At 49.9% G+C, this 24,188-nt stretch overlaps 1 protein-coding gene across 14 annotated transcripts in view; it reads left to right on the top strand.

Moving 5' to 3' along the window:
• ROR2 (receptor tyrosine kinase like orphan receptor 2) overlaps nucleotides 1–16,921 on the top strand; it is a 232,264-nt gene extending 215,343 nt beyond the window's left edge. For 13 of the 14 annotated variants that reach the window (XM_055349868.2, XM_055349871.2, XM_063696552.1 and 10 more), the window contains 5 exons: nucleotides 1,998–2,125; nucleotides 6,066–6,380; nucleotides 8,357–8,602; nucleotides 12,777–12,979; nucleotides 14,412–16,921. In XM_055349868.2, the coding sequence (XP_055205843.2) occupies nucleotides 1,998–2,125; nucleotides 6,066–6,380; nucleotides 8,357–8,602; nucleotides 12,777–12,979; nucleotides 14,412–15,857 (2,338 nt within the window). In that variant the 3' untranslated portion in view covers nucleotides 15,858–16,921. The remainder of the gene's footprint in view (nucleotides 1–1,997; nucleotides 2,126–6,065; nucleotides 6,381–8,356; nucleotides 8,603–12,776; nucleotides 12,980–14,411) is intronic. The other variant, XR_010130279.1, reaches the window with a different exon arrangement.
• Nucleotides 16,922–24,188: the final 7,267 nt, after the last annotated feature.

Raw genomic sequence — 24,188 nt, 5'->3', positions numbered from 1 at the left:
ACAGGGTCTTGCTCTTGTCACCCAGGCTGGAGCCCAGTAGTTTGATCTCGGCTCACTGCAGCCTCTGTCTCCCAGTTCAAGTGATCCTCCCACTTCAGCCTCCTGAGTAGCTGAGACTACAGGCACACGCCACCACGCCCAGCTAGTTTTTGTATTTTTTGTAGAGATGGGGTTTCACCATGTTGCCCAGACTGGTCTTGATCTCCTGGGCTCAAGTGATTCACCAGCCTTGGCCTCCCAAAGTGCTGGGATTACAGGCACGAGCCACTGTGCCTGGCCTTAAATTGAACAGAATTCAGATTTCATTTGGGGATGGTCTACTCTAAATGGATGTAGAATGGAAAGCCGAGTGCTCTCAGGCTTATGGGGTAGGTTCCAGATTTTCTGGAAAACAAGCTACAGGCTTGAGGTGCTCATGCAAGGCTTGTCCGAGCATCTTCAGTCCCCTCTTCTGCCAGCAGTGGCAGGCCCCGATGTGTCTGCTGTGGCTCATTGGCGTCGATGGACCTTTGGAGGGTCCTGAGCACCACTTTAAAATCCTCCAGGATACTTATCATGATGGCTTTCATTGGCTGAAGCCAGACCAACAGTTTCTGCAGAAAATAATTCAGCACAAACTCCAACCTGGGGACCTGGGAAAGGATTACACCATCTTCCCATCCATGCAGGCTGTCCCTGTGGGGACCGGGAGGAGCAGGAGGGAGAACAGCCTGCCCTTGTCTCTCCCTCTTCTGACTTCCTATGCCTGTGACATGCAGTCTGTGCTGTCCATGCAGCAGTGGCCAGGTCGCACTTCTGCGTAGAGTAGGCATGCATGTATGCCATTCTGTGAGTTCTTTGAGGCTTGGACTTCTTGGAGTCCCTACCATCACCTTTGAACATAGTAGAGAATACATTTGTGTATTGCTTTTATCCTTTTCAAATATTTCAGCTGCTTACCTTCTGGATTGTCATCGTTATCATAAAAGCCTTGTTTGCAAACAAGGGAAGTTTGCAGGGGCATTGCCATAATGTCCCTGATGTATTAAATAGTTCAAGGGTAAGGTGACACACATGCCTGATGTTCTGGGTGTGTGCATGTATACACAAACACATACCCATCCCCGTGTACCCTTCACCTCAAGAATCATCCTCACCCTTAACCAGTCCTCCCATTCTTGTTCCATACTCCCTTAAAGATGTGGAATTTTTTGAAATTAATAGGCATTTTTTAGAACAGTTGTAGGTTTACAGAAAAATTGAACAGAAAATCCAGAGTCTTCCCCACCTCCTTCTCATAGTTTCCCTTATTTTAATGTCTTGCATTCATGTGAGACATTTATTGCTGCTGAGCCAATATTGATAACATTATTATTAACTAAAATCAGTAGTTTACATTAGGGCTTATTCTTTATGTTTTACCTTCTATGGGTTTTGCCCAATGTATAGTGACGTGTGCTCACCATTACAGTATCATACAGAATATTTCACTGCCCTAAAACCCCAGTGTGTCTCTTGGAATCCCTCCCTCCCTCCCTCATAACCCCTGGCATCCACTGACATTTCTCCATAACCAGTCTCTATAGTTTTGCTGTCCATGGTTTTGCACTTTCTAGAATGTCATATGATTGGAATCATACAGTATGTATGTAGCCTTCAGATTGGCTCATTTCATCTAGTAATATGCATGTAAGTTTCCTCTCTTTTTGTGGCTTGATAGCTCATTTTTTTTTTAGCACTAAACAATACCAGTGTCTGGATGTACCACAGTTTGTTTATCCATTCACCTACAGAAAGACATCGTATTGCTTCCAAGTTTTGACAATTATGAATAAAGCTGCCATAAACATTTACGTACAGGTTTTTGTGTGACTTATGTGTTTCACTTATTTAAATTTACTTATATAGATACCAAGTAACAAAATTGCTGGATCGCAAGACGCTGGATCATAAAACAAGTCATTGGCGGGATCTGGCACCTCCCAGAGCTCTAACAGACTTTGTGTGTTTCTTACCAGGGATGATTACCACGAGGATGGGTTCTGCCAGCCTTACCGGGGAATTGCCTGTGCACGTTTCATTGGCAACCGGACCATTTATGTGGACTCGCTTCAGATGCAGGGGGAGATTGAAAACCGAATCACAGGTAGGAGCTGCAGACCTTTCTCACAGGATGATAAGCATGCACACAGCCACCTGTCGCACAGATGGTGGCCACTGTGTTTCATCAGTTAATGGCATGGTCAGTGGGTGCCTCTTCCATCTCATTTGTGGTAGAAACCAGAGATCTTTTTTAGAAGTAGTGGCAATTGCTAACGTGATTTGCCCTAAAAATGTTCCTGGCCTGTATGTTTAAATTAGCAAGTGTGGGTTGCTTGGAATATACTTCCGCACTTTTAACTCAGCCAAACTGTGTGGGTCCAAAGCACTGTCCTCACTGCATCATCGCCAGGGCCTCCTGCCCCGGGCCTGCCACACTGGCGCAGATAGCCTCAGCGCCCCCACACTCACTCTGCTTGACTTCTCGTTCTGTACTTCCTGACTCTTCTATCCTCTCTGAGCCACGTTTGGTCCAAAGGCACCCAGGCCTGATTGCAGCTGTTTGGGGGAAAGAGTCGTGGGTCATCAGTGGTAGGGATGCTGCAGTGAACACACACTTTGTCAGTCCTGGGTTTCCAGAGAACAAAGCCGCGTCTTTGGGTACCTGGTTCAGGGTCTGAGAAAGTGGCAGGTCAATTAGGAACTGCAGCTGCTCATCCTTGTTCTCATTAGGACTTAACTTCTCTGATTGGCTGTCCCAGTTCTCAGCATACAACTCGAACACATTGATGGGGTCCGGGGTCCTTCTTAGGGGAAACGCCTTGGAAAGCAAGAAAATTAATTAGACAATAGTTGTACAGAGCCAGAGCCCTCCTCCTGCTGTCTCTACTCTCTCCACAAACACATACACATTTTCTCTCCAGATCCCATAAGGAGCAAGACACATCCTGTGCAGATGGCCAGTGCCCCAGCACCTCAGTTTAGTTGGATCATCTCCATGGGAGCGGGAGGCTCTGCTGCAGATTAGAATCAGTGGGTGATCTCTGATGCCTGCGCTCCTGGGAGAGTGTGGTGGGGCAAAGGGGATACAGGGCACTGACCTGTTAAGGGGTGACAATGAGGATCCAAGGCAGAAAGTCACCTCATGTCACTAACAAGCCCTTCTAAGTTGAGGTCACCCTCAGACTAGAGAGTCGAACATCACATTCACGGTCACAGAAGAGACTGCCTGGCCCATGTGCTGGTGCAGAGTCCTCTGAGGACAGGGCCAGGAGGTCCTGTGCAAAGTGAAAGAGCCATCATGAGACAGAGAGGAACCTGGAGATGCCATCCTGTTCCAGCGGGAGATGGTTTTGAAAATACGGCTACCTCTCACTGCAAAAGCTTTCTTTTCCATTAAAGTAGGACTTCTCAAAGGTTTTTACCGAAACACACAGTGGGAAATAGAGAATATACTTTACGCCATGACTTAGTATACACATACATGTATTTCACACAACTGACATAGGTTATAGGGAATAACTTTCACCCTTCGTAAAAGCGGTGCACTTGGATTTTTCTCTTCGGTTTTATTTCATTAAAGAAAAAAGTGGCCGGGCACGGTGGCTCACGCCTGTAATCCTAGCACTTTCGGAGGCTGAGGCGGGCAAATCACGAGGTCAGGAGTTGAAGACCAGCCTGACCAACATGGTGAAACCCCATCTCTACTAAAAACACAAAAAATTAGCTGGGTGTGGTGGCGGGTGCCTGTAATCCCAGCTACTTGGGAGGCTGAGGCAGAAGAATCACTTAAACCCAAGAGGTGGAAGTTGCAGGTCGCGCCACTGCACTCCAGCCCCAGAGACAGAGCAAGACTCTGTCTCAAAAAAAAAAAAAAAAGTTAGAGCCCTTAGTAGGAACTGTGCATTCTGACATCCTCTAGTCTCTTCTTATCATCTTTTAAAATGCTAGCTGCAGACTCTCAGAATTAATTAGACACCCTACTAATTGGCAAGCACTGATCCAGGGCACAAGATTGTCCCTCAGTTATCTCTTCAGGAGTTGTTTAAGGAATCAGCTTGCATCCAAGCAGCCTGGTTTTATAGCAGCTTTTAGAGAAGAGTTTAGAAGGAAGATTTTCTAGGTGGGTGGCTTTTTGAAAACAGTAAATTTGAAGTTGCTCTCAACAGACTTGTGGTTTTGAAATAAGCATAGTAATGACTGCGTTGTGTGCAGTGTTGTGTTGGGAAGTGTTGTGTGACATTCAGGGTGTGGACAGATAACAGGATGTGAGTTGTTGGATCTCTTTGTGCCTAGAATTGCACTTTCAGAAATAAGCAGTACATTCTCAGGGTGAGGAGAAGGAAAAAGAGAAATCCTATAAAGATCAGCAGAGACATCGTATCAGTGGATTAGCCCAAGAGAAGTTACAGCTTTGGCATTCTTAGACAATCTTTCCCTGCCTGGAGGTCAAGGCCTACCTACATTTTTGACAGCCGTCCATATAATCCCAAATCTGTAATGATGGGATTGAACAGGGTTGAAGCCTCAGTTCTTCCTCCAAATCCAAGACATCCTGTACTGTAACTGCTTGCCCTCTCTGTTCCTCCATTTAAATATCGGCCACAGGAACCCAGAGGAGGGGAGGTGATGTGATGAGCACAGTAGTGCCTGCACACAATCAGGACAGTGTGGCTGCTCCCGCCCACTGACGCCGCCTTTTACCAGACCCCTGGGCCCATTCACGCTGAGGGCCACTTTATAGGCTCTGTGTGCACTCTCATTCCCCAGTGTGGGGTCTCAAATCACTCTTCAGGTACAGAAACAGGCCCGGGAAGGCGTGAGTGATACCACAAAGTGATCACGCACAAGGCTATGCCCACACAGCTACCCATCCCATTCCTGGGTGGGTTCCCAGGGAATGACTGACTGCGGCACTGCCACCTGCTGGCCAAACCTGGCACAGCACTTACACGCTTTCCTTGCCTGGAGGTCAAGGCCAGCATTCTTGACAGCCCTCTGTATAATCACCAAATAATCGCCAAATCTGTAATGATGGGATTGAACTGCATTCGTGGGTGGAGCTAGGGCTCCTCAGGGACTAAATGCCAGCTTCTGGGTTTTCTGCCACGCTGGAGGACACAGCCTCTGCTGGGTGTGCAGGCAAAGGGGCCTGTCTGCCTCCACTGTCCCCAAGCTCAATTGTTGTAAGCCAGCCTTTCACAGGTGAAAATGGGGTAGTGAGCCCAGGGCAGGCTGATGCATTCCTTAGAGCCCTGCCTTGGCCAGCTTCTTTGCCCTTACCAGTGTCCAGCCATGCACCCCAGGTGCAGCAGATGTCTCCCCAACACCCCCACTTTGTTCCCGAACTCACCCCATCTTCTCACCACCAAACTGCATCCTCTGACATCTTGCCCTTAAAAAACAAACCGCCCTACCAAAGGGGGCTCTGGATCTTCGGGTTTTTCTGCTCCCCCTTATCACAGAACCTTCCAGAGTTGTAACGCGGCTCTCCTCCCACTTTGCTGCTCCCACCTTCTTGGCTTTCCGCATTTTACCAACTGCCTCCTCCAGCTGCAGTTCACAGAGCTGAGCTGACTCCCTCTTCTGGGACAGCCTTCTCCCCAGACAGATCTGGGACATTGGGAAGCCTGGGGCTCGGTACTGCACTTCTTGGCCTGCGCTCTCCACACATAGCGGGTCCTTAGGATCTGCTTTTGCATCTGAAGTCTGAACCCTCTTGTCCTGGAAGAAGCACCTAGCGAAGTGAGCTACGGGGCCGTTTTCCTTCTTTCTTGTTCTGCTTCTGATGTTTCTAAGTGAGGCCTTGGGACCAGGGACTTTTCTGTGACTGCTGCAAATCAGAGCAGGTGATGGGCAGGCTGGCCTGCTGGTGGGGAGCCTCTCCAGGGTGGTGTGTGGGGCTCGGGGTTGGGGAGTCTGGGGCGGGGCGGGGCATCAGGGGGCTGAGTGGGCAATCTGGGATGCCAGGCTGGGGGTGGGGACTGGATGAATGTCAGGGGCGCGAGGTGGGTCCACTGCTAACGCGAGTCTCGCGGGCTCTGCAGCGGCCTTCACCATGATCGGCACGTCTACGCACCTGTCGGACCAGTGCTCACAGTTCGCCATCCCATCCTTCTGCCACTTCGTGTTTCCTCTGTGCGACGCGCGCTCCCGGGCACCCAAGCCGCGTGAGCTGTGCCGCGACGAGTGCGAGGTGCTGGAGAGCGACCTGTGCCGCCAGGAGTACACCATCGCCCGCTCCAACCCGCTCATCCTCATGCGGCTTCAGCTGCCCAAGTGTGAGGCGCTGCCCATGCCCGAGAGCCCCGACGCTGCCAACTGCATGCGCATTGGCATCCCAGCCGAGAGGCTGGGCCGCTGTGAGTGCCCGAGGGCCCGGGGCGGGACCGGCGGGCACAGGGAGTGTAGGGCCCTTGAAATGTGTATGGGGGTGTCGGTGAAGCCCAGGGATCCCCATCTGTCCGGGCCCCACAGAACCCCCTTAGCAGCCGAGGGCCCCACAGCCTAGGCCTCCATTCCAGCAGGGCAGCAGGCGGGGCCTCAGATCAGGGGCTTTGGAGCCATTCAGCCCCAGGCTCGCATGTGGGCTTGGACTGTGTCCAGCTGTGGGACTCAGGTGAAATCCCTCCACCTGCTTGAGCCTGGGATTTCCCTTCTCTGAAATGGGAGTGATCTCACTTCCTGTGGAAATGGCTGTTGCGGGCATGAGAAGAGACAGGGCCAGCTTCCTAACTTGCCCTACGGTCAGCATGCACTCGGGCGCCAGGGGAAAATGCAGACTCTCACCTCCTGCCCCAACCTCCTGAAACCTGGAGGATCAGTGGAGGATCAGTCCCCAGAAACCTGTAGGATCCTTAGCCTTGGACGAATGTGAGGCCCACAGAGATGCTGCAGGACTGGCCTGGGAGGGCACCTGAGAAGAACCTGTAATGATCAGGCATCACTAGGGAAGGAAATACAGGGAAGCACCGTGCACCTTTCTACAGGTCCCTGAATCGTGGGGCCTAAGGGAGGAGCGTGGGGGAGGGGGACAGTTCTGAGCCCGGGGCCTGGGTGTGGCCTGTTTGGGGTCTGCACAGGACGAAGAGCATGCTCCCCACTGCCCCTCTTGCTGGCAGCAGCTCCTGCCCTCTGGAGGCTTAGTAAACCCCAAGTTGTGAGCCCCAGCAGGGTGGCCATGGCCAGTCAGGATGGCAGACACAGGACAGGGAGCGCTGCTTATGTCTCCGAGGAAAACCATTGGCTGACATCACTGCATCCATACGGGTTGTTGCCTCCCTGAGGAGTGAGACCCAGGGAACGGGCCACCTCCGCCACAGCTCCGGGGCTGTATTTAGCATCGTTGGCTAATCTGGGGGTCCAGGAATGGCCAGGACTCCTTACCAGGACCAGCCAGGGCCTGGTCCTTGGGCCCATTGCCTGCATTCAGACCCTCATTGTGACCCTGGACAAGTTGCTAAGCTCTCATATCCTTATATTCTGTGGGGATGACACCAGTACTAACCCGTGGGGCTGAAATGAAGGTCAAATGAGGCAATATTTAGGAAGGTGGTTTTTTTGTTTGTTTTGTTTTTTTGAGACAGAGTCTCACTCTGTCACCGAGGCTGGAGTGCAGTGGCATAATCTCGGCTCACTGCAACCTCCACCTCTCAGGTTCAAGTGATTCCCCTGCCTCAGCCTCGTGAGTAGCTGGGACTACAGGCGTGCGTTACCACATCTGGCTAATTTTTGTATTTTTAGCAGGGACGGAGTTTCACCGTGTTGGCCAGGCTGGTCTTGAACTCCTGACCTCAAGTGATCCACCTGCCTTGTTAGCCACGGTGCCCCAGCCAGGAGGGTTTAGAGCAGCGCCCCACACATGGTAAACACTACAGAAATGTTCACCAAATGCACACCCCAACCCCAGGGTTCCTCCATGGAGGTGGCGTGGCCTGCACTGTTCTCACCCATGGCTGAGCAGGGTGTCCTGAGATGGAGGGGCCAGGCCCTTCTTGCTTGCACAGTTGGCTTTCTTCCTAGAGCAAGTTAATCCTGAGGCTGGGGAGACATCCCCATTCTGGTGGGGTGGTGGTGTGCAGGTGCTTCGTGGGTCCCAAGAGATGGTTCTGGGGCTGTGGAATAACTTCAGACAAGTTTCCTTCCCCATGTCTATCCCTGATGTGCCCTGCATTTAATTTTTGGGCTTGGGACTTCATTAAGCCATTACTTTTAATGCCTCTTTTCTGGTAAGTTATGTAAAATCCTTGGATCTTTTGGAAATTCTAGTTTGGGCATGTGTAGGCAGAATGGTTTTGTTGTACCCTGGAGGTTTTCCTAACGTGTTTTCCTTGTTCAGACCATCAGTGCTATAACGGCTCAGGCATGGATTACAGAGGAACGGCAAGCACTACCAAGTCAGGCCACCAGTGCCAGCCGTGGGCCCTGCAGCACCCCCACAGCCACCACCTGTCCAGCACAGACTTCCCTGAGCTTGCAGGGGGGCACGCCTACTGCCGGAACCCCGGAGGCCAGATGGAGGGCCCCTGGTGCTTTACGCAGAATAAAAACGTACGCATGGAACTGTGTGACGTACCCTCGTGTAGTATGTATTCTCTCTCTCTTTTTTTAATGTGTTGATTGTTGAGTGAACCTTGTGATGAGGGCGTTCTGTCCTGACCTGGGTTGGGGTGTGCCTCTGTACAGTGGCGACCAGAGACCCCTGATCTTACCACAGTGACCATTTTAAAGAAAGCTGTTGGGCTAAGCACAGTGGCTGATGCCTATAATCCCAGCACTTTGGGAGGCCGAGGTGGGCAGATCACTTGAGGTCAGGAGTTCAAGACCAGCCTGGTCAACATGGTGAAACCCCATAAAAATATAAAAATTAGCCAGGTGTGGTGGCACATGCCTGTAATCCCAGCTACTCAAGAGACTGAGGCAGGAGAATCACTTGAGCCTGGGAAGCGGAGGTTGCAGTGAGCCAAGATTGTGACACTGCACTCCAGCATGGGCGGCAGAGTGAGACCCTGTCTCAAAAATAAATAAATAAATAAATAACGCAAGTTATTGGTTGTTATGAAAGTAACATCTGACCATTACAAGACATTTTAAAATATAGAAAAATCTGAAGAGTAATGTGCAGATCACCCCTAATGTTACCACCCAGTAGTGACTTGTTTGCATTTTGGCCCACCCCCTTCCATCAGCCCTTTTCCCATGTATGGATGGTCCTGGGATATTCACTTTGACATTCTGTTTCTCCATTAACATTATCTCCCAGTGCGGTGGCTCACAACCTGTAATCCCAGTACTTTGGGAGGCCAAGACGGGTAGATCTCTTGAACCCAGGAGCTTGAAACCAGTCTGAGCAACATGGCAAAAACCCGTCTCTACAAAAAATACAAAAATTGTCTAGGCGTGGTGGCACACCTACTTGGGTGGTGGAGGTGGGAGGATTGCTTGAGCCCAGTAGTTCAAGGCTGCAGTGAGCCATGATGGTGCCACTACGCTCCAGTCTGGGCAACAAAACAAGACCTTTTCTCAACAACAAAAAACAAACAAACAAAAAACACCATTATTGCTCAGTATTTCCTAATATTCGTAAAAATATTTCCCTTCCACCCACCAGCTTTTGAGCTTTTCACTGCTTCTCAGATTTTACACTTAGGTTTGGTGGAGTGAGGCGAAAATAGAATTCATTGCTTGTCCTCATTCCTTGCAAGTGTGTCTGTAATGTCATGAATATGGAAGCGCACGTAGTTGATGGTTGACAGCTTCGACAGTTCTCACCTCTGTCTTAGTCATGCCCGGTTCACCAGTTCCAGGCAGCAGGGTAACCAAGGCTGGGCTGGGAGCTGGAAGCAGCAATTGGTGAACGAGTGGGCATCCGCGGATAAAGAGAGAGCAGCCGGTGAAGCGAGGCTGGGCTCACCATGCACCTGGAGATCTCCTCCTGGGGCGCAGGCCCGCGTGTCTCTACCCCGAAGTGCAGGAAGTAAACACTGGCACTAATGACCTTCCTGATGTGTGATTCAGCAGCTTCAGATTTGGCATTGCCTCTGGCTCAGCAGATCAGACACAAATCTTCAAGAATGTGTTCATTATGGGAGAACAAATTTTAAGAATGAAATTATCAGTCATTCAAATTGCGGTCTAGGCACTCTGGAGCACTCCAGACCTTAAAGGTGTCCTGCAACGAAGGATGGCCCTGTGCCCTGTAAAGAACAAAAGCAGGTTGTAGGACAGAGCTGTGTTAGAGATGCTTTTTTGCTCATTGTTTTGTTTCTGGCAAAAGGAAAATGAGTGGGAGTTTGTGTGTGAGCACACACAGGCTCCTGACTTTTACGAGGTTTTGGAAAGATGGATATCAAACTTTTAGCAGTGATTTCCCCAGACCTACAAAAGTGTTCAAATATAAGACTTTTTTTTTTTTTTACAGTGAGTAGGAATTACTTTTGTAATTAAAAATAAATCAAAACATGAAAAAAATGTATGATTTTGGACCAGTCAATTCTTAGAATCTTGTATCGCATGGTTTGTACTTACAGGGCATAAATGGAAGGATATTTATTGCAGAATCACTTGTGAGAACTAAACAGAAAACAGACTGTTTATCAGTAGGGCTGGATGGGGCAGTTGGAGACGCCTGTGCTGTGGAGTGGCATGCAGCTGTGGGAGAACACACATATCTATCTGCTCCAACATAAGCTGCTGTCCAAGAGATTTTATTCTGCCAAAAAAACAGGAGCAGGAAAATATGGATGACACGATTCTATTTAAAATCAAGTTCATTTAGGCCGGGTGTGGTGGCTCACGCCTGTAATCCCAGCACTTTGGGAGGCCAAGGCAGGCGGATCACCTGAGGTCAGGAGTTCAAGACCAGGCTGGCCAACAGTGCAAAACCCTGTCTCTACTAAACATACAAAAAATAGCCAGGCATGGTGGCGGGTGCCTGTAATCCCAGCTAGTCGGGAGGCTAAGGCAGGAGAATCACTTGAACCCAGGGGGCAGAGGTTGCAGTGAACTGAGATCCCACCACTGCCCTCCAGCCTAGGAGATAGAGCGAGACTCCATCTCAAAAATAAATAAATAAACAAATACTCTGTCTCAAAAATAAATAAAGTTCATTCAACATTCGAATTAAGAAAACCATATAAAACTACTGTGTCTATATGTCAGAATAGTTGAATATCGGTTGTTCCATGTGGTTCAACCTAAAATATACATAAAGTTAGGAGAACACGAAACTTGACCATTTATAGCCTTTGGGAAAGAGGACTGTTAGAAATACTATCTTTTGAAAGGCCACATTTCTGTAATACTACAGTTTTTCCCAGTAAGCATGAGTCATGTTGGTAATGTTAAGTAGATAATAAAAGCAGGCGATGGTGTCAGTGTGAGCTCACACCTCTGGTCTTGGCGTGAGAGTGGCCTGGACTCTCCTGCTAACCTTAATAATGAAAAATGAACCAAACCCTAGTAAAAAAGAATGAATCGGCATCCCCAGTGCCCCGAAGATTTGTGGAACACCTGCCTCGGAACCCTTTCAGAGGGGAAGCTGCTAGGTGGGGCCAGAAGAAAGTTTTGTTTGTGGTTTTACTTGACTTCTTATTTGAGGGAGCAGGGGTGGGGCAAGGCTGGGTTTGGGACAAGGTGCTTTTTTCCTAAGGTGGCAATAGCATGTTCACTTTTAGAACCGAGTTAGCTCTTTTAGGCCTCACACTGACCAGAAATCACTTGTTTGCTTCCAGATGAGAAGCGCTTTGCCCCCTGGCCATGGGGCCCTCTAAGTCTGATATAGTTATTTGCCAGGTTAAGGAGAAAACAGAACACCTTGGTTTTCTGGGGATGTGGGAAAGTGGCTCTCTAGAGAACTCACCTTCCACCAGGCTTAGGGTCAGCGTCCTGAAACGGCACCACTTTGTCTTATATTCAATTGCTTTGACGTGTGGGGTGCTTGGGGGCCACGCAGCCTGGGAGGAGCCAGCCCTGCCGGGAGTCCTGCTCAGAGTCTGAGGTCACCTCAGCCTGCCTGGTGTGCCCCCTGTACCTTTCTGTAAATCCTGTAGAGGGAGACAAAGAGTTACTTTTCCCTGTGATTTAAAAAAAAAAAAATGCAGGGAAGGTAGCTGGTGGCCTTGACTCTTGGTACCCCATGCTTTCCAAGAATTCTTGTGCCCCTGTTGCATATTGTATTGGGTCAAGAGCGTGGACTACTGGTGCTCTTTTAAATCTAGCGCATGTTTAATTATTACCCTAAAAGAATCTGTCATCATTAGATAAAAATGTGAAGAAAACATTAAAATGTTGAATGAGGAAAAGGATCGTGTCTAATCCCAGTACCAAGTTTCACTCACCTTGGACAAGGGTCTCCAGTGAATTTCATGAACTTGTCAGTAGCTGGGGAGACCTTGATAAAAGTGAAATTGGGCAGAGCACCTATCTCCGATGGTATTCAAACATCAGGAACAGAAAGCGGATGTGGTCGTTATTAATATTAAGATCATTATAATTCATTTACTTTTTATGCTGCATATTCCCGCTTGTTTCCAGGTTGGGCAGTTTTGGGTTTTGTTTCCCCAGGATGCAGCTGGGTGTGCATTTTTTGGTGCATCACATTTTTTAAGGTGTGGTGTGCCCTTTTACCCCATTGTGTAACTTAGGTGATGACACGTGCACGTGAAGATTTTGGCTGGAGGTGGAGAGTGGGTTGGTAGAGAACTTAGAGTTGAAAAGGGATGTTTTCTGAAAAATCACGAAAGCCTTATTGTTCACAGGTCCCCGAGACAGCAGCAAGATGGGGATTCTGTACATCTTGGTCCCCAGCATTGCAATTCCACTGGTCATCGCCTGCCTTTTCTTCTTGGTTTGCATGTGCCGGAATAAGCAGAAGGCATCTGCGTCCACACCGCAACGGCGACAGCTGATGGCCTCGCCCAGCCAAGACATGGAAATGCCCCTCATTAACCAGCACAAACAGGTCTCCGTGCCTTACATTTTCTACCCGGGTGGCTCTTCCACGTTTAATCCTCAGGGGTTGTTTCCCCCAACATTAAATGTCTTAATTTACTTGATACATAGCACATAATTATTTTAAACTCTGCTTCATTTTGCCATTTTTTTTTTCTGTAAACTAGATCAGGACATGTGTGCTTTAGAAAATAAATGGCAGGCGTGTTGGGAATTCACTGCCCCAGAGTCCATGGGCCTCCCTCTGCCTGGACCATGCTGCCCCTGTGGGCCCCAACGAGTGTCCTCACTGTCCAGGTGCCTCAGCTCTGCCCAGAAGACACACAAGAACAACAGGGCTCCAATGCCCCCCATAATTTTTCTTGACACTTTTGGGTTGGGTTGGTTTTGCTTTGTTTTGTTTACAGGGAAGGATAGAAGAATAGCTCTTAAATGGGAGTAGGTGGACAGGCTACCACTAAAAGGCCACCCCTCATCCCAGAGCAGCCTTAGATGGGGGTGGGACACTGAAATACAACAGATGAGAACATGTGCTGCAGCCTCTCCAGGTTGTGTTGTAAAAGGGCATTTACACTCATTGCAAGCCGTAGGTAACATCATTCTCAGCCAGCTTTGCAGGGGCTCTTCAAGGTGGCCAGGAGGGAGCTGATGCACTTGGCTTTTCAGCCCCAGAGTCGGTGAGAGTTTGCTATGGGCAGGGGCTGGCCAGCGAGGAGGGCACAGAGCCCCGGGGCTTGCACGGAGGCCCAGGAACCTCTGGGGAGGATGAGGGCTGGCCACACGGGAGGAGCTGGTGTCATAGAGGCCGAGAGAGATGCAAGGTTCTCAGGGCTCCTATCACTTGTGGGGTACTCTTTCCAGGAACATGTTTAACGGAGACCCTAGTCAAGAGGCCCATGGACAGGCCCATTGAGGGAACCTCTGTAGAACAACTGGCTTGGACTCTTATAAGTGACAAAATTGCCAAGACAAAAATGTCGTGGGAAAGCCTCTGTGGGGTCCATGAGAAAAAGACATCGCATCTCACATGATGTGTCGGCACACATGGGAGTTGGAGGGAACCTGGCGGGGTATGTCCGGGGCAGCCCCGGGGCAGCTGGTGCCTGGGCCTGGCTGTAGGGTGTGTGTGTGTCCACACATGCACAAGTGGGAAGGAAGTCAGTGTGTCCCAGCTGGATTTTGGAGGGACCTTATTTGTAGCCTGGTTGGGATCTGTGGAAGATTGCAGATGGGAAGCAACCTTGGCATCAGAGCCGTATTTAAGGTTAACTAGAGAGCTGTGGGTGGGCAGGCCAAGGCTGGGTGGGCAAAACCAGCGGGTCTTCTGCAAGGTACCCCCTAGTCGTGGCCGCACAGGGACTCCACTCCTCCCGGCTGCTCTGCACCTTCCTCCAGGGCTGCGGTGACAGTGATGTTTCACGTGGGGCTTTTCTTCTTGACAGGCCAAACTCAAAGAGATCAGCCTGTCTGCGGTGAGGTTCATGGAGGAGCTGGGAGAGGACCGGTTTGGGAAAGTCTACAAAGGCCACCTGTTCGGCCCTGCCCCGGGGGAGCAGACCCAGGCTGTGGCCATCAAAACGCTGAAGGACAAAGCGGAGGGGCCCCTGCGGGAGGAGTTCCGGCACGAGGCTATGCTGCGAGCACGGCTGCAACACCCCAACATCGTCTGCCTGCTGGGCGTGGTGACCAAGGACCAGCCCCTGAGCATGATCTTCAGCTACTGTTCGCACGGCGACCTCCACGAATTCCTGGTCATGCGCTCGCCGCACTCGGACGTGGGCAGCACCGACGATGACCGCACGGTGAAGTCTGCCCTGGAGCCCCCCGACTTCGTGCACCTCGTGGCACAGATCGCGTCGGGGATGGAGTACCTATCCAGCCACCACGTGGTTCACAAGGACCTGGCCACCCGCAACGTGCTAGTGTACGACAAGCTGAACGTGAAGATCTCAGACTTGGGCCTCTTCCGAGAGGTGTATGCCGCCGATTACTACAAGCTGCTGGGGAACTCGCTGCTGCCTATCCGCTGGATGGCCCCAGAGGCCATCATGTACGGCAAGTTCTCCATCGACTCAGACATCTGGTCCTACGGTGTGGTCCTGTGGGAGGTCTTCAGCTACGGCCTGCAGCCCTACTGCGGGTACTCCAACCAGGATGTGGTGGAGATGATCCGGAACCGGCAGGTGCTGCCTTGCCCCGATGACTGTCCCGCCTGGGTGTATGCCCTCATGATCGAGTGCTGGAACGAGTTCCCCAGCCGGCGGCCCCGCTTCAAGGACATCCACAGCCGGCTCCGAGCCTGGGGCAACCTTTCCAACTACAACAGCTCGGCGCAGACCTCGGGGGCCAGCAACACCACGCAGACCAGCTCCCTGAGCACCAGCCCAGTGAGCAATGTGAGCAACGCCCGCTACGTGGGGCCCAAGCAGAAGGCCCCGCCCTTCCCACAGCCCCAGTTCATCCCCATGAAGGGCCAGATCAGACCCATGGTGCCCCCGCCGCAGCTCTACATCCCCGTCAACGGCTACCAGCCGGTGCCGGCCTATGGGGCCTACCTGCCCAACTTCTACCCGGTGCAGATCCCAATGCAGATGGCCCCGCAGCAGGTGCCTCCTCAGATGGTCCCCAAGCCCAGCTCACACCACAGTGGCAGTGGCTCCACCAGCACAGGCTACGTCACCACGGCCCCCTCCAACACGTCCGTGGCAGACAGGGCAGCCCTGCTCTCAGAGGGCGCCGATGACACACAGAACGCCCCAGAAGACGGGGCCCAGAGCCCCGTGCAGGAAGCAGAGGAGGAGGAGGAAGGCTCTGTCCCAGAGACTGAGCTGCTGGGGGACTGTGACACTCTGCAGGTGGACGAGGCCCAAGTCCAGCTGGAAGCTTGAGTGGCACCAGGGCCCAGGGTTCGGGGATAGAAGCCCCGCCGAGACCCCACAGGGACCTCAGTCGCCTTTGAGAAGACACCATACTCAGCAATCACAAGAGCCCGCCGGCCAGTGGGCTTGTTTGCAGACTGGGTGAGGTGGAGCCCTGCTCGTCTCTGTCCTCTGACACAGAGAGCTGCCCTGCCTAGGAGCACCCAAGCCAGGCAGGGGGTCTGGCAGCACGGCATCCTGGGGAGCAGGACACATGGTCTTCCCCAGGGCTGTATACATTGATTCTGGTGGTAGACTGGTAGTGAGCAGCAAATGCCTTTCAAGAAAATAGGTGGCAGCTTCACTCCATGTCATATATGGAGTGAATATTTCAAAACGTTGGGAATAAGGGCCTGCAAAAGGCAGCGAGGAGGCACCTCGGGTCTTGAGGTTCCTGACAACCGATCTGGTCTGTTGGTTTGAGGATGAAGGGGCTCCATTTCTGCTGCCTCCCTGCTGAGAATATTCTCCCTTTAGCAGCCAAAGATTCGCTGGAACGGAGGCTGCCCTCTGCTGCCTGTTGGGGTCGGAAGACAAGGGGCTTCTGAAATGGGAGTTCCTGAGATACAACAAAATGTGTGCCTTCAAAGAAACTGACAGCTTTGTATTTGGTGAAATGGTTTTAATTATACTGCATGTGTATTTTGCCCACTCTTTTGGGGAATTCAAGGGAAAGTGTTTCTTGGGTTTGGAATGTTCAGAGGAAGCAGTATTGTACAGAACACGGTATTGTTATTTTTGTTAAGAATCATGTACAGAGCTTAAATGTAATTTATATGTTTTTAATATGCCATTTTCATTGAAGTATTTTGCTCTTAAGATAATGACTTTAGTAATTTAACTGTTTATGTTACCCACGTTGGGATCCAGTTGGTCTTGGTTTGCTTCTCTCTGTACCACGTGCACATGAGGTCCATTCATTTTACAGGCCCTGTTACACACAGATCCACAGGCAGCCGTCTGTGCCCCACACACATTGTTGGTCCTATTTGTAAATCCCACACCCGGTGTATCCAATAAAGTGAAACAAAGCATGTGATTGGCTCTCTTGCAGGTTGTAAGGATGCGAGGCAGCGGGAGGCCAGTGCTGGATGACGGAGACGCCAAACGGTGATGATTTGAGCTGAGCCCTTTCTGTGGGTTTGGGAGGTTTGCCCTGAGCTAGGAGCCCCATGCTAATGGGGATATCCCTTGGCAGATAAATGATGGAACTAGCTCCGTGGCTTCTCTCTGTTAAGGTCTCCAATGCAGGTTAGTTAATTGCAGATGGTGTGAAGATGGTCTTTGGTTTTAATCTCGTCCCCTCCTGAGGTCCCAGAGCCCCTGACATTTTTAAACCTGGAGCTTGGCACTTCTGGGGGCCCTGGAGCAGCAGGGCTGAGTTCAAGGGAGAGGGTGAAAGAGAATGGGCCTCCTTCATGGGCTGCCTGCATCCCCTGCTCTATCTGTGGTGCAGTTGGCTAGTCCAAGGTACACCTGGGTCTGAGCACAGCTGTTATAGGGTGACCTGGGGAGCAGTGGCTTCAGAGCTTCCAGTATTAACTGGTGTGGGGAGAGAGTATGCAGAGACTCAGGTGTAGCAAGTCCCCTCACTTGGAGTAGATCATCAAACTGACCATGTCGACCTGAACCTTACCTTGTCATAGGGGAGAAATCTTTTTCTTTTCTTTTTCCTTTTTTTTTTTAAAGACAGAGTCTTGCTCTGTTGCCAGGCTGGAATGCAGTGGCATGATCTTAGCTCACTGCAACCTCCACCTCCCGGGTTGAAGTGATTCTCCTGCCTCAGCCTCCCCAGTAGCTGGGACTACTTGCACGTGCCACCACGCCCAGCTAATTTTTGTATTTTTAGTAGAGACGGGGTTTCACCATGTTAGCCAGGATGGTCTCGATCTCCTGACCTCGTGATCCACCTGCCTCGGCCTCCCAAAGTGCTGGGATTACAGGCGTGAGCCACCGTGGTAACATCTTTTTCTAACCCACTGCAAGGCTCATGGCTGAGGCCCCTATAACAAAAGACAGCTTAACGAGAAAAGCCTCAAGCAACCCAAAGAAGCAGGGAAGCCTGTGTATTTCCATACTAAGTTTGGTGGAGTGGACAGGCAGGCAGAAGTGTGATTGGACAAAAGGATGTGACCAATGGCAATAGACCGGGGTGGGGCCGGGTGGGGACTTGTTTGCAGGCTTGTTTGTTCAGATTCTTTTCTTTGTCCCTGTATCTTCAGAGATAAGGAGCTTCCCTTCCTCTGGGTAGAGGGAGGGCACCTCTGGAATGAGGGTTTTATGGCCTGTCTGGGAGGAGAAGGGCGGGAGAAGGTCAGAGAGACCTTCCTGATTCTGTGGCTTCCTCAAATGCCAGGTGCCACGTTTTGGGGGATCATGTTCTGACCCCATCACTGTCCTCCCCTGGTTTGCGCATAGCGCTGCTCACAGAAGATTCACCCACACACAAATAAACACAGAGTTCTAATGTGCATCCTAAAAAGTCAGGATGGACCCTCCCTTCTCAGCAGAAGGAAGAAATGTGATTCGACTAAGGATTCAGAGCACCTCTCCCGGCCAGTGCGGTCTGGATTGAATAGTAAAGAAGCTCGCGGTGAAATGGAGTTACTTCTCATTTCCACTGAGCTGAAAGAGGAACTTACTTTTATCTCGAATTTGGTACACCTAATGGCTTAACTGTTCTATTGAGACCTGAGAGTGAAAAATGGGAAATAGCCCCCCTGTGGCTGCTTTCTCCACAAGCAGTTGACCATCACCCTGCCCTGCCAGAATTAACCCCCAGGCAACTGACAGTGCCGCAGAACTACAGCTGCAGAGATTCTGCTGAAAAACGTTGGGAGGTTTATTTTTACAGAGTGGGGGAGATTTCGGTTTGGGGGATTTTGAACATCTCTGTGTGTTACCATCATTTTAATTGTAAAATCTTGATGCATCATAAGATTACTGAGTGTTTAAAGTTCCTGCAGTTGAATAATAGCGACTTGGTTGGGATGTTCCAGAACAATTGATTCTAGAGCTGAGATGCATGATTCAGATACTAGTAACGTGCCTGTCCTTGTTCATACCCACACAACAGGGACGTTTTCACAGCTATTAAGTCACTTAAACATGATTTTTAATCCAGCCATATGAACTCACAAATGCCTTTGCACTCCTTATATTTTTTGATCATCATTGTTGCAACAGTCTGTCAGAGCACTGGATACATTTTTCTCTACTGATTTAGGGTGCGTGACTACTCCAGTATATAAGAGCTTCCAACTGACTCAGGAAAATCCCTTGGTTCTCCCAACATGGAAACACTGTTTAAAAACTCAATTCAGGTTTAGTTTGACCTCACAATTCCACACTGATCGCTATTTTTGGACAGTTTGTGATCTGATGTTTGAAACAAATCTTGCACAGGCATTGGTTTTATGTGTTTCCTACGGGAACATCTAAAATCCTTTTTGAGATGAACTTTGAAAAGGGGGTTGTGTCAAAGTCAGTGTGCTTCAAAGTGAGATCTCTGACCCTCTCCTCGCCACAGCCAGTCCACACGAACTTCCTAAAATCAATTCTCCTCCCACCCCACACGCTTTCCCCCCTCATCATTCCCCAAAGTAGTAGAGATTGCAAGTATTTCTTGGCCTGGCTCTTAGTGGGTGCCCAATAATTGGCTCTTGAAATAAAAGAGTAATGCTCTATTTAGGGAGAGAAGGCCTGGGTGTAGGTTTACCTGATACCAGCTGCAAAGAAGGACATAGCCTCGTTGTCTTTACAGTGTCGTGTTCCTTTTTCATTTAACTTATTAATTATTGAGTAGCTGATGTCCCATAGTTTAAAGATACCAAGGGAAGTTCCATCCCTCATTTGCCCAGATTTCCCTCCACCCTCCCCCTACAAGTAACTGCTGTTAACTGTTTCTGAGGGATCTTCCGAGAGTTCCTTTATACATACGTAAGTCAATATACACGTATGTTCTTCTAGTTCTTCCTTTGACTTTTTTACACAAGTGGTAACCTTCTCTACAACTTGTTTTCTGCCTTGCTTTTTTCACTGGACAGTGTGTTTTGGTGACCTCAGCTTGTTAGTGGTAGGGAGCTCTGGTTCATTAGTATTCTGTGGTAGGGGTGGAGGGAACTTGGTTGAACCCATTGCTCACTGCCGCTGTGGAGTCTGCAAGTGTGTCTGCTGGAGACATCCCCAGAGTGGCTTTGCTGGGGAATGAGCTGCCAGTCATCAGTGCCACGGTGCCCTCCGTGGGGCTCGGCCAGTGCACCCAGCCACCAAGACACCTCAGAGTGCTGGCTCCCCCAGCCCTGGAATGCTGTTCACATCTCTGCCCAGGGCAGCTGCCCACGAAGGGCCTGGGGACACATAGCTCAACTCTCATGCAGGCTTTTAGAAAGACAGGGCAAGTTGGCATCTTAAGCTCATTGTTTTTTACACTAATTTGTCCTGTTCATGCTCCTTCTCAGTCAGCTTTTCAGTGAAAATGTTGCCCAGAGGCAGAGAGGTGTATCAGACCATCCAACTGGGCATTGGAAGGCCCTTGGGCATCTGCAAGTACCCAGGGGAGGCACCAGAAGAAAGTGACTATATCTCTGGAACTTCAGAAGCCAACTGTCACACCCCTCTAGGATGGCAGCTACAAGCCCCGCCCCACACCCAGGATGGCAGCTACAGCCCCCCACAGGATGGCAACTTTAACCCCTCCCAGGCAGCTACAACCCCCCCCCCGCCAGAATGGCAGCTACAACCTCCCCAAGATGGCAGTTACAACCTCCCCAGGATGGCAGCTATAACCTCTTCCAGGATGGCAGCTACAACTTCTCCCAGGATGGCAGCTACAACCCTCCCAGGATGGCAGCTATAAACCACCCCCAGGATGGCAGCTACCACCGCCCCCAAGATGGCAGCAACAATCCCCCCAAAATGGCAGCTACAACCTCCTCGCCCAGGGTGGCAGCTACAACCACCTCGAGGATGGCAGCTACAAGTCCCCTGGAAGGGCAGCTACAACTCCCACAGGACAGCAGCTACAACCCCTGCCCCCCGCCCCAGGATGGCAGCTACAACTCCCCCAGGATGGCAGCTATAACCCCCCAGGATGGTAGCTACAACCCCCACCAGGATGGCAACTACAACTTTCCCCCCAGGGTGGCAGCTATAACTCCCCCAGGATGGCAGCTACATCCCCTCCCAGGATGGCAGCTACAACCCCCGCAGGACGGCAGCAACAACCTCCGCCCACAGGGCAACTATCACTCCCCTCAAGATGTCCCAGCCCTGCCCTTTCATTGCTGCAGTCCACCAGGGGCTAACTCCAGATGGACTGGGGTGCCTACGTGAACGATACTTGATGAGTCAAAGTGGAGGCAGTGTCTGGGAAGGGAGAGGGGTCCAGACAGGTGGAGGGAATCCAGGAGGCAGGGAGGCAGTGGCTTCTCCAGCTCCTCCTGCCCATTGGTGCCAGCTCTGTGTTCTCTCCATGGCACTGCCTGCTCCTGTACGGTATCTGACAAGGCCGCCTTTCCATCCTTATTGCCTTATCCGCACAAGCATTTTTCTACATTCCACTAGCTGTCTAATATGGCTTTTCTTTTCCTAGTTTTGAAAAATCATCTTTTTGTCTCTTTTTTTTTTTTAACTGCATTTTGATTGTCTCCTCACCACGGTGGTGTCTTTACAGGAAAACTGCACTAAAGCCACCTGTTTTGGGGGAAAGCCAGTGTAAACTAATAAAAATGTGGAACCATAGCATTTTGTTCAGAAAATTCACCATTACTTTCAGATACACAAAATAATTCAAATTAGGCTACAGGAGCCAAAGACTAACATGCGGATTGCCTGGAATATTATTAGTGTTCCCGAAGCATCCTCCTGCTTCTATTATTTCTATTCTCAACTTGCTTGGCAAAGCTTTTCCCATAAATAATGCAAAGGGATACTGCAGCCACAGCACGGAACTAACACGGGCCAGTGTCAGATGGACCGACAGGGTGGGAACAGATGGGTGCACGGACCTGCGGTGCTCTTGAAGTCTGGCTGTTGCCTCGTTTGACTTTTCTTATGTGCTGCGACCTCACACTTCTTACCCTGGGAGACCCACAACATTTTTTAGCAATGAGTTCCAGGCCCCACGGCAGGCTCTTCTGGTCCCTTCAGGTAGAAATCTTGGGGCTCAGTTAGTGTCCCCTGGTTGTGTTACAGAAGACTGAGTCCCCACTTCATATTTTAACAGCTTTGTTGTGGCATAATGTGTCTGGAGTTGGTTCCTGCCGGTGGGTTCGTGGTCTCGCTGACTTCAAGGATGAAGCCACCGACTTTCGCGGTGAGTTTTTCCAGCTCTTAAAGATGGTACGGCCCCAGACGGTGAGAAGCAGCAAGGTTTATTGTGAACAACGAAAAAACAAAGCTTCCATAGTGTGGAAGGGGACCCGAGCGGTTGCCGCTGCTGGCTAGGAGGTGGCCAGCTTTTATTCCCATATTTGCCCCTCTCTCATGTTCCCTTTCTGTCCTATCAGAGTGCCTTTTTTTCAGTCTTCCCCACGATTGGCTACTTTTAGAATCCTGCTGATTGGTGCATTTTACAGAGCAGTGATTGGTGCATTTTACAGAGTGCTGATTGGTGTGTTTTACAGAGCGCTGATTGGTGCATTTTACAATCTTCTTGCTAGCTAGAGCACTGATTGGTGCGTTTTTACAGAGTGCTGATTGGTGCATCATTTTACAATCCCCTTGCTAGGTACAGAGCACTGATTGGTGCATTTTTACAGAGCGCTGATTGGTGCATGTTACAATTCTCTCGTAAGAAAAGTAATCCAAGTCTCCACTCAACTCAAGAAGTCCAGCTGGCTTCGCCTCTCAATAATTTACTTGCGTAAAATTCACTCATTCTAGGTGTCAATTCAGTGATTTTTTAGTCCATTTGCAGAGTGTGCAGCCTTCTCCCCAGTCTAATTTCAGAGCATTTCCATTATCCTGCAAGGGTCCCTCACGCTTGTCAGCCCCAGGCAACCTGTTCTGCTTCCTGTCTCTATGGATTTGCCTTTTCTGGACATTTCATATTAATGGAACCATAGAATATGTAGTATTTGCTTCTGGCTTCTTTCACTGAGCAGAAAGTTTTCAAGTTTCCTCCATGGTGTACAGAGCGAGACTCCATCTCAAAAAAAAAAAAAGTCCTTTTTTTTGCTGCATAGTATTCCATTGTAAAGATATGCCACACTGTTCATCCATTCATCCATCCATGGACATTTGAATTTTTCTAGTTTGGGGCTATTGTGAATAATGTTCCTGTGAGCATTTGCATACATTCATGTGTGGACATATGTTTTCACTTCTCTTGGGTCGATTCCTAGGAGTGAAATCACTGAGTCGTATAGTAAATCGTTGATTTTTGTTTTTGAAACAGGGTCTCACTCTCTCACCCAGGCTGGAGTGCAGTGGTGCAAACACAGCTCTCTGTACCCTCAATCTCCTGTGCTCAAGGGATCTTCCTGCTTCAGCCTCCTGAGTAGCTGGCACTACGGGCCGATGCCACCATGCCCGGCTAATTTTTTTTTTTTTTTGTAGAGACAGGATTTCACCATGTTGCCCAGGCTCATCTCAAATTGCTAAGCTCAAGGAATTCTCCCACCTCTGCCTCCCAAAGTGCTGGGATTACAGGCATGGGCCACCACACCCGGCATTTGTTATCTTTTTAAGAAACTTCCAAACTATTTTCCATAGTGGCTGCACCATTTCACCTTCCCACCAGCAATGAATGAGGCCTCCAGTTTCTTCACATCCTCACCAGCACTGGTTATTATCTGCCTTATGTACTGTATATATAGCCATCTCAGTGGGTGTGGAATGAGAGCCATGTACTTTCAAGAATATCTGAGGAAAACATTACTTAGATGAAAGGATTGCAGTCACAGAGAAAGTTCTATGAATAGTTTATGAATTCTCACCAAATGCCCTTCATTTATTTATTTGTCCACACAGCCATTCAACAAATGCTTCTTGGGCACAAGCTGGGTTCAGTGGTGAACAAGCTGGGGAACACCATCTCTACTCTCTGGAGGCAGGTTATTAAACAGGAAATACTGTAAAAAAAAAAAACAAAACAAAAACAAAAACAAAAAACAGAATAGGTCTTCCTGAGAAAGCAGTATTTGCTGAGTGATGCCTCAGCCAGAGCGCAGCTGTGGCAGCTGATGAGGCCCACGCTCATAGCATTAGATAAAGGGCGAAAGCCTGCTGCCTCCATCGTGGGCACACCAGGACATCTGGTACCTGCGTTCCTCTGCAGCTTGTGATTTCCAGTGGCTG

Source organism: Gorilla gorilla, chromosome 13 (assembly GCF_029281585.2).
Source record: "Gorilla gorilla gorilla isolate KB3781 chromosome 13, NHGRI_mGorGor1-v2.1_pri, whole genome shotgun sequence".
NCBI lineage: Eukaryota > Metazoa > Chordata > Mammalia > Primates > Hominidae > Gorilla > Gorilla gorilla.
The sequence above is the reverse complement of the archived record's forward strand: the minus strand, read 5'-3'. Positions and strand labels throughout refer to the sequence as shown.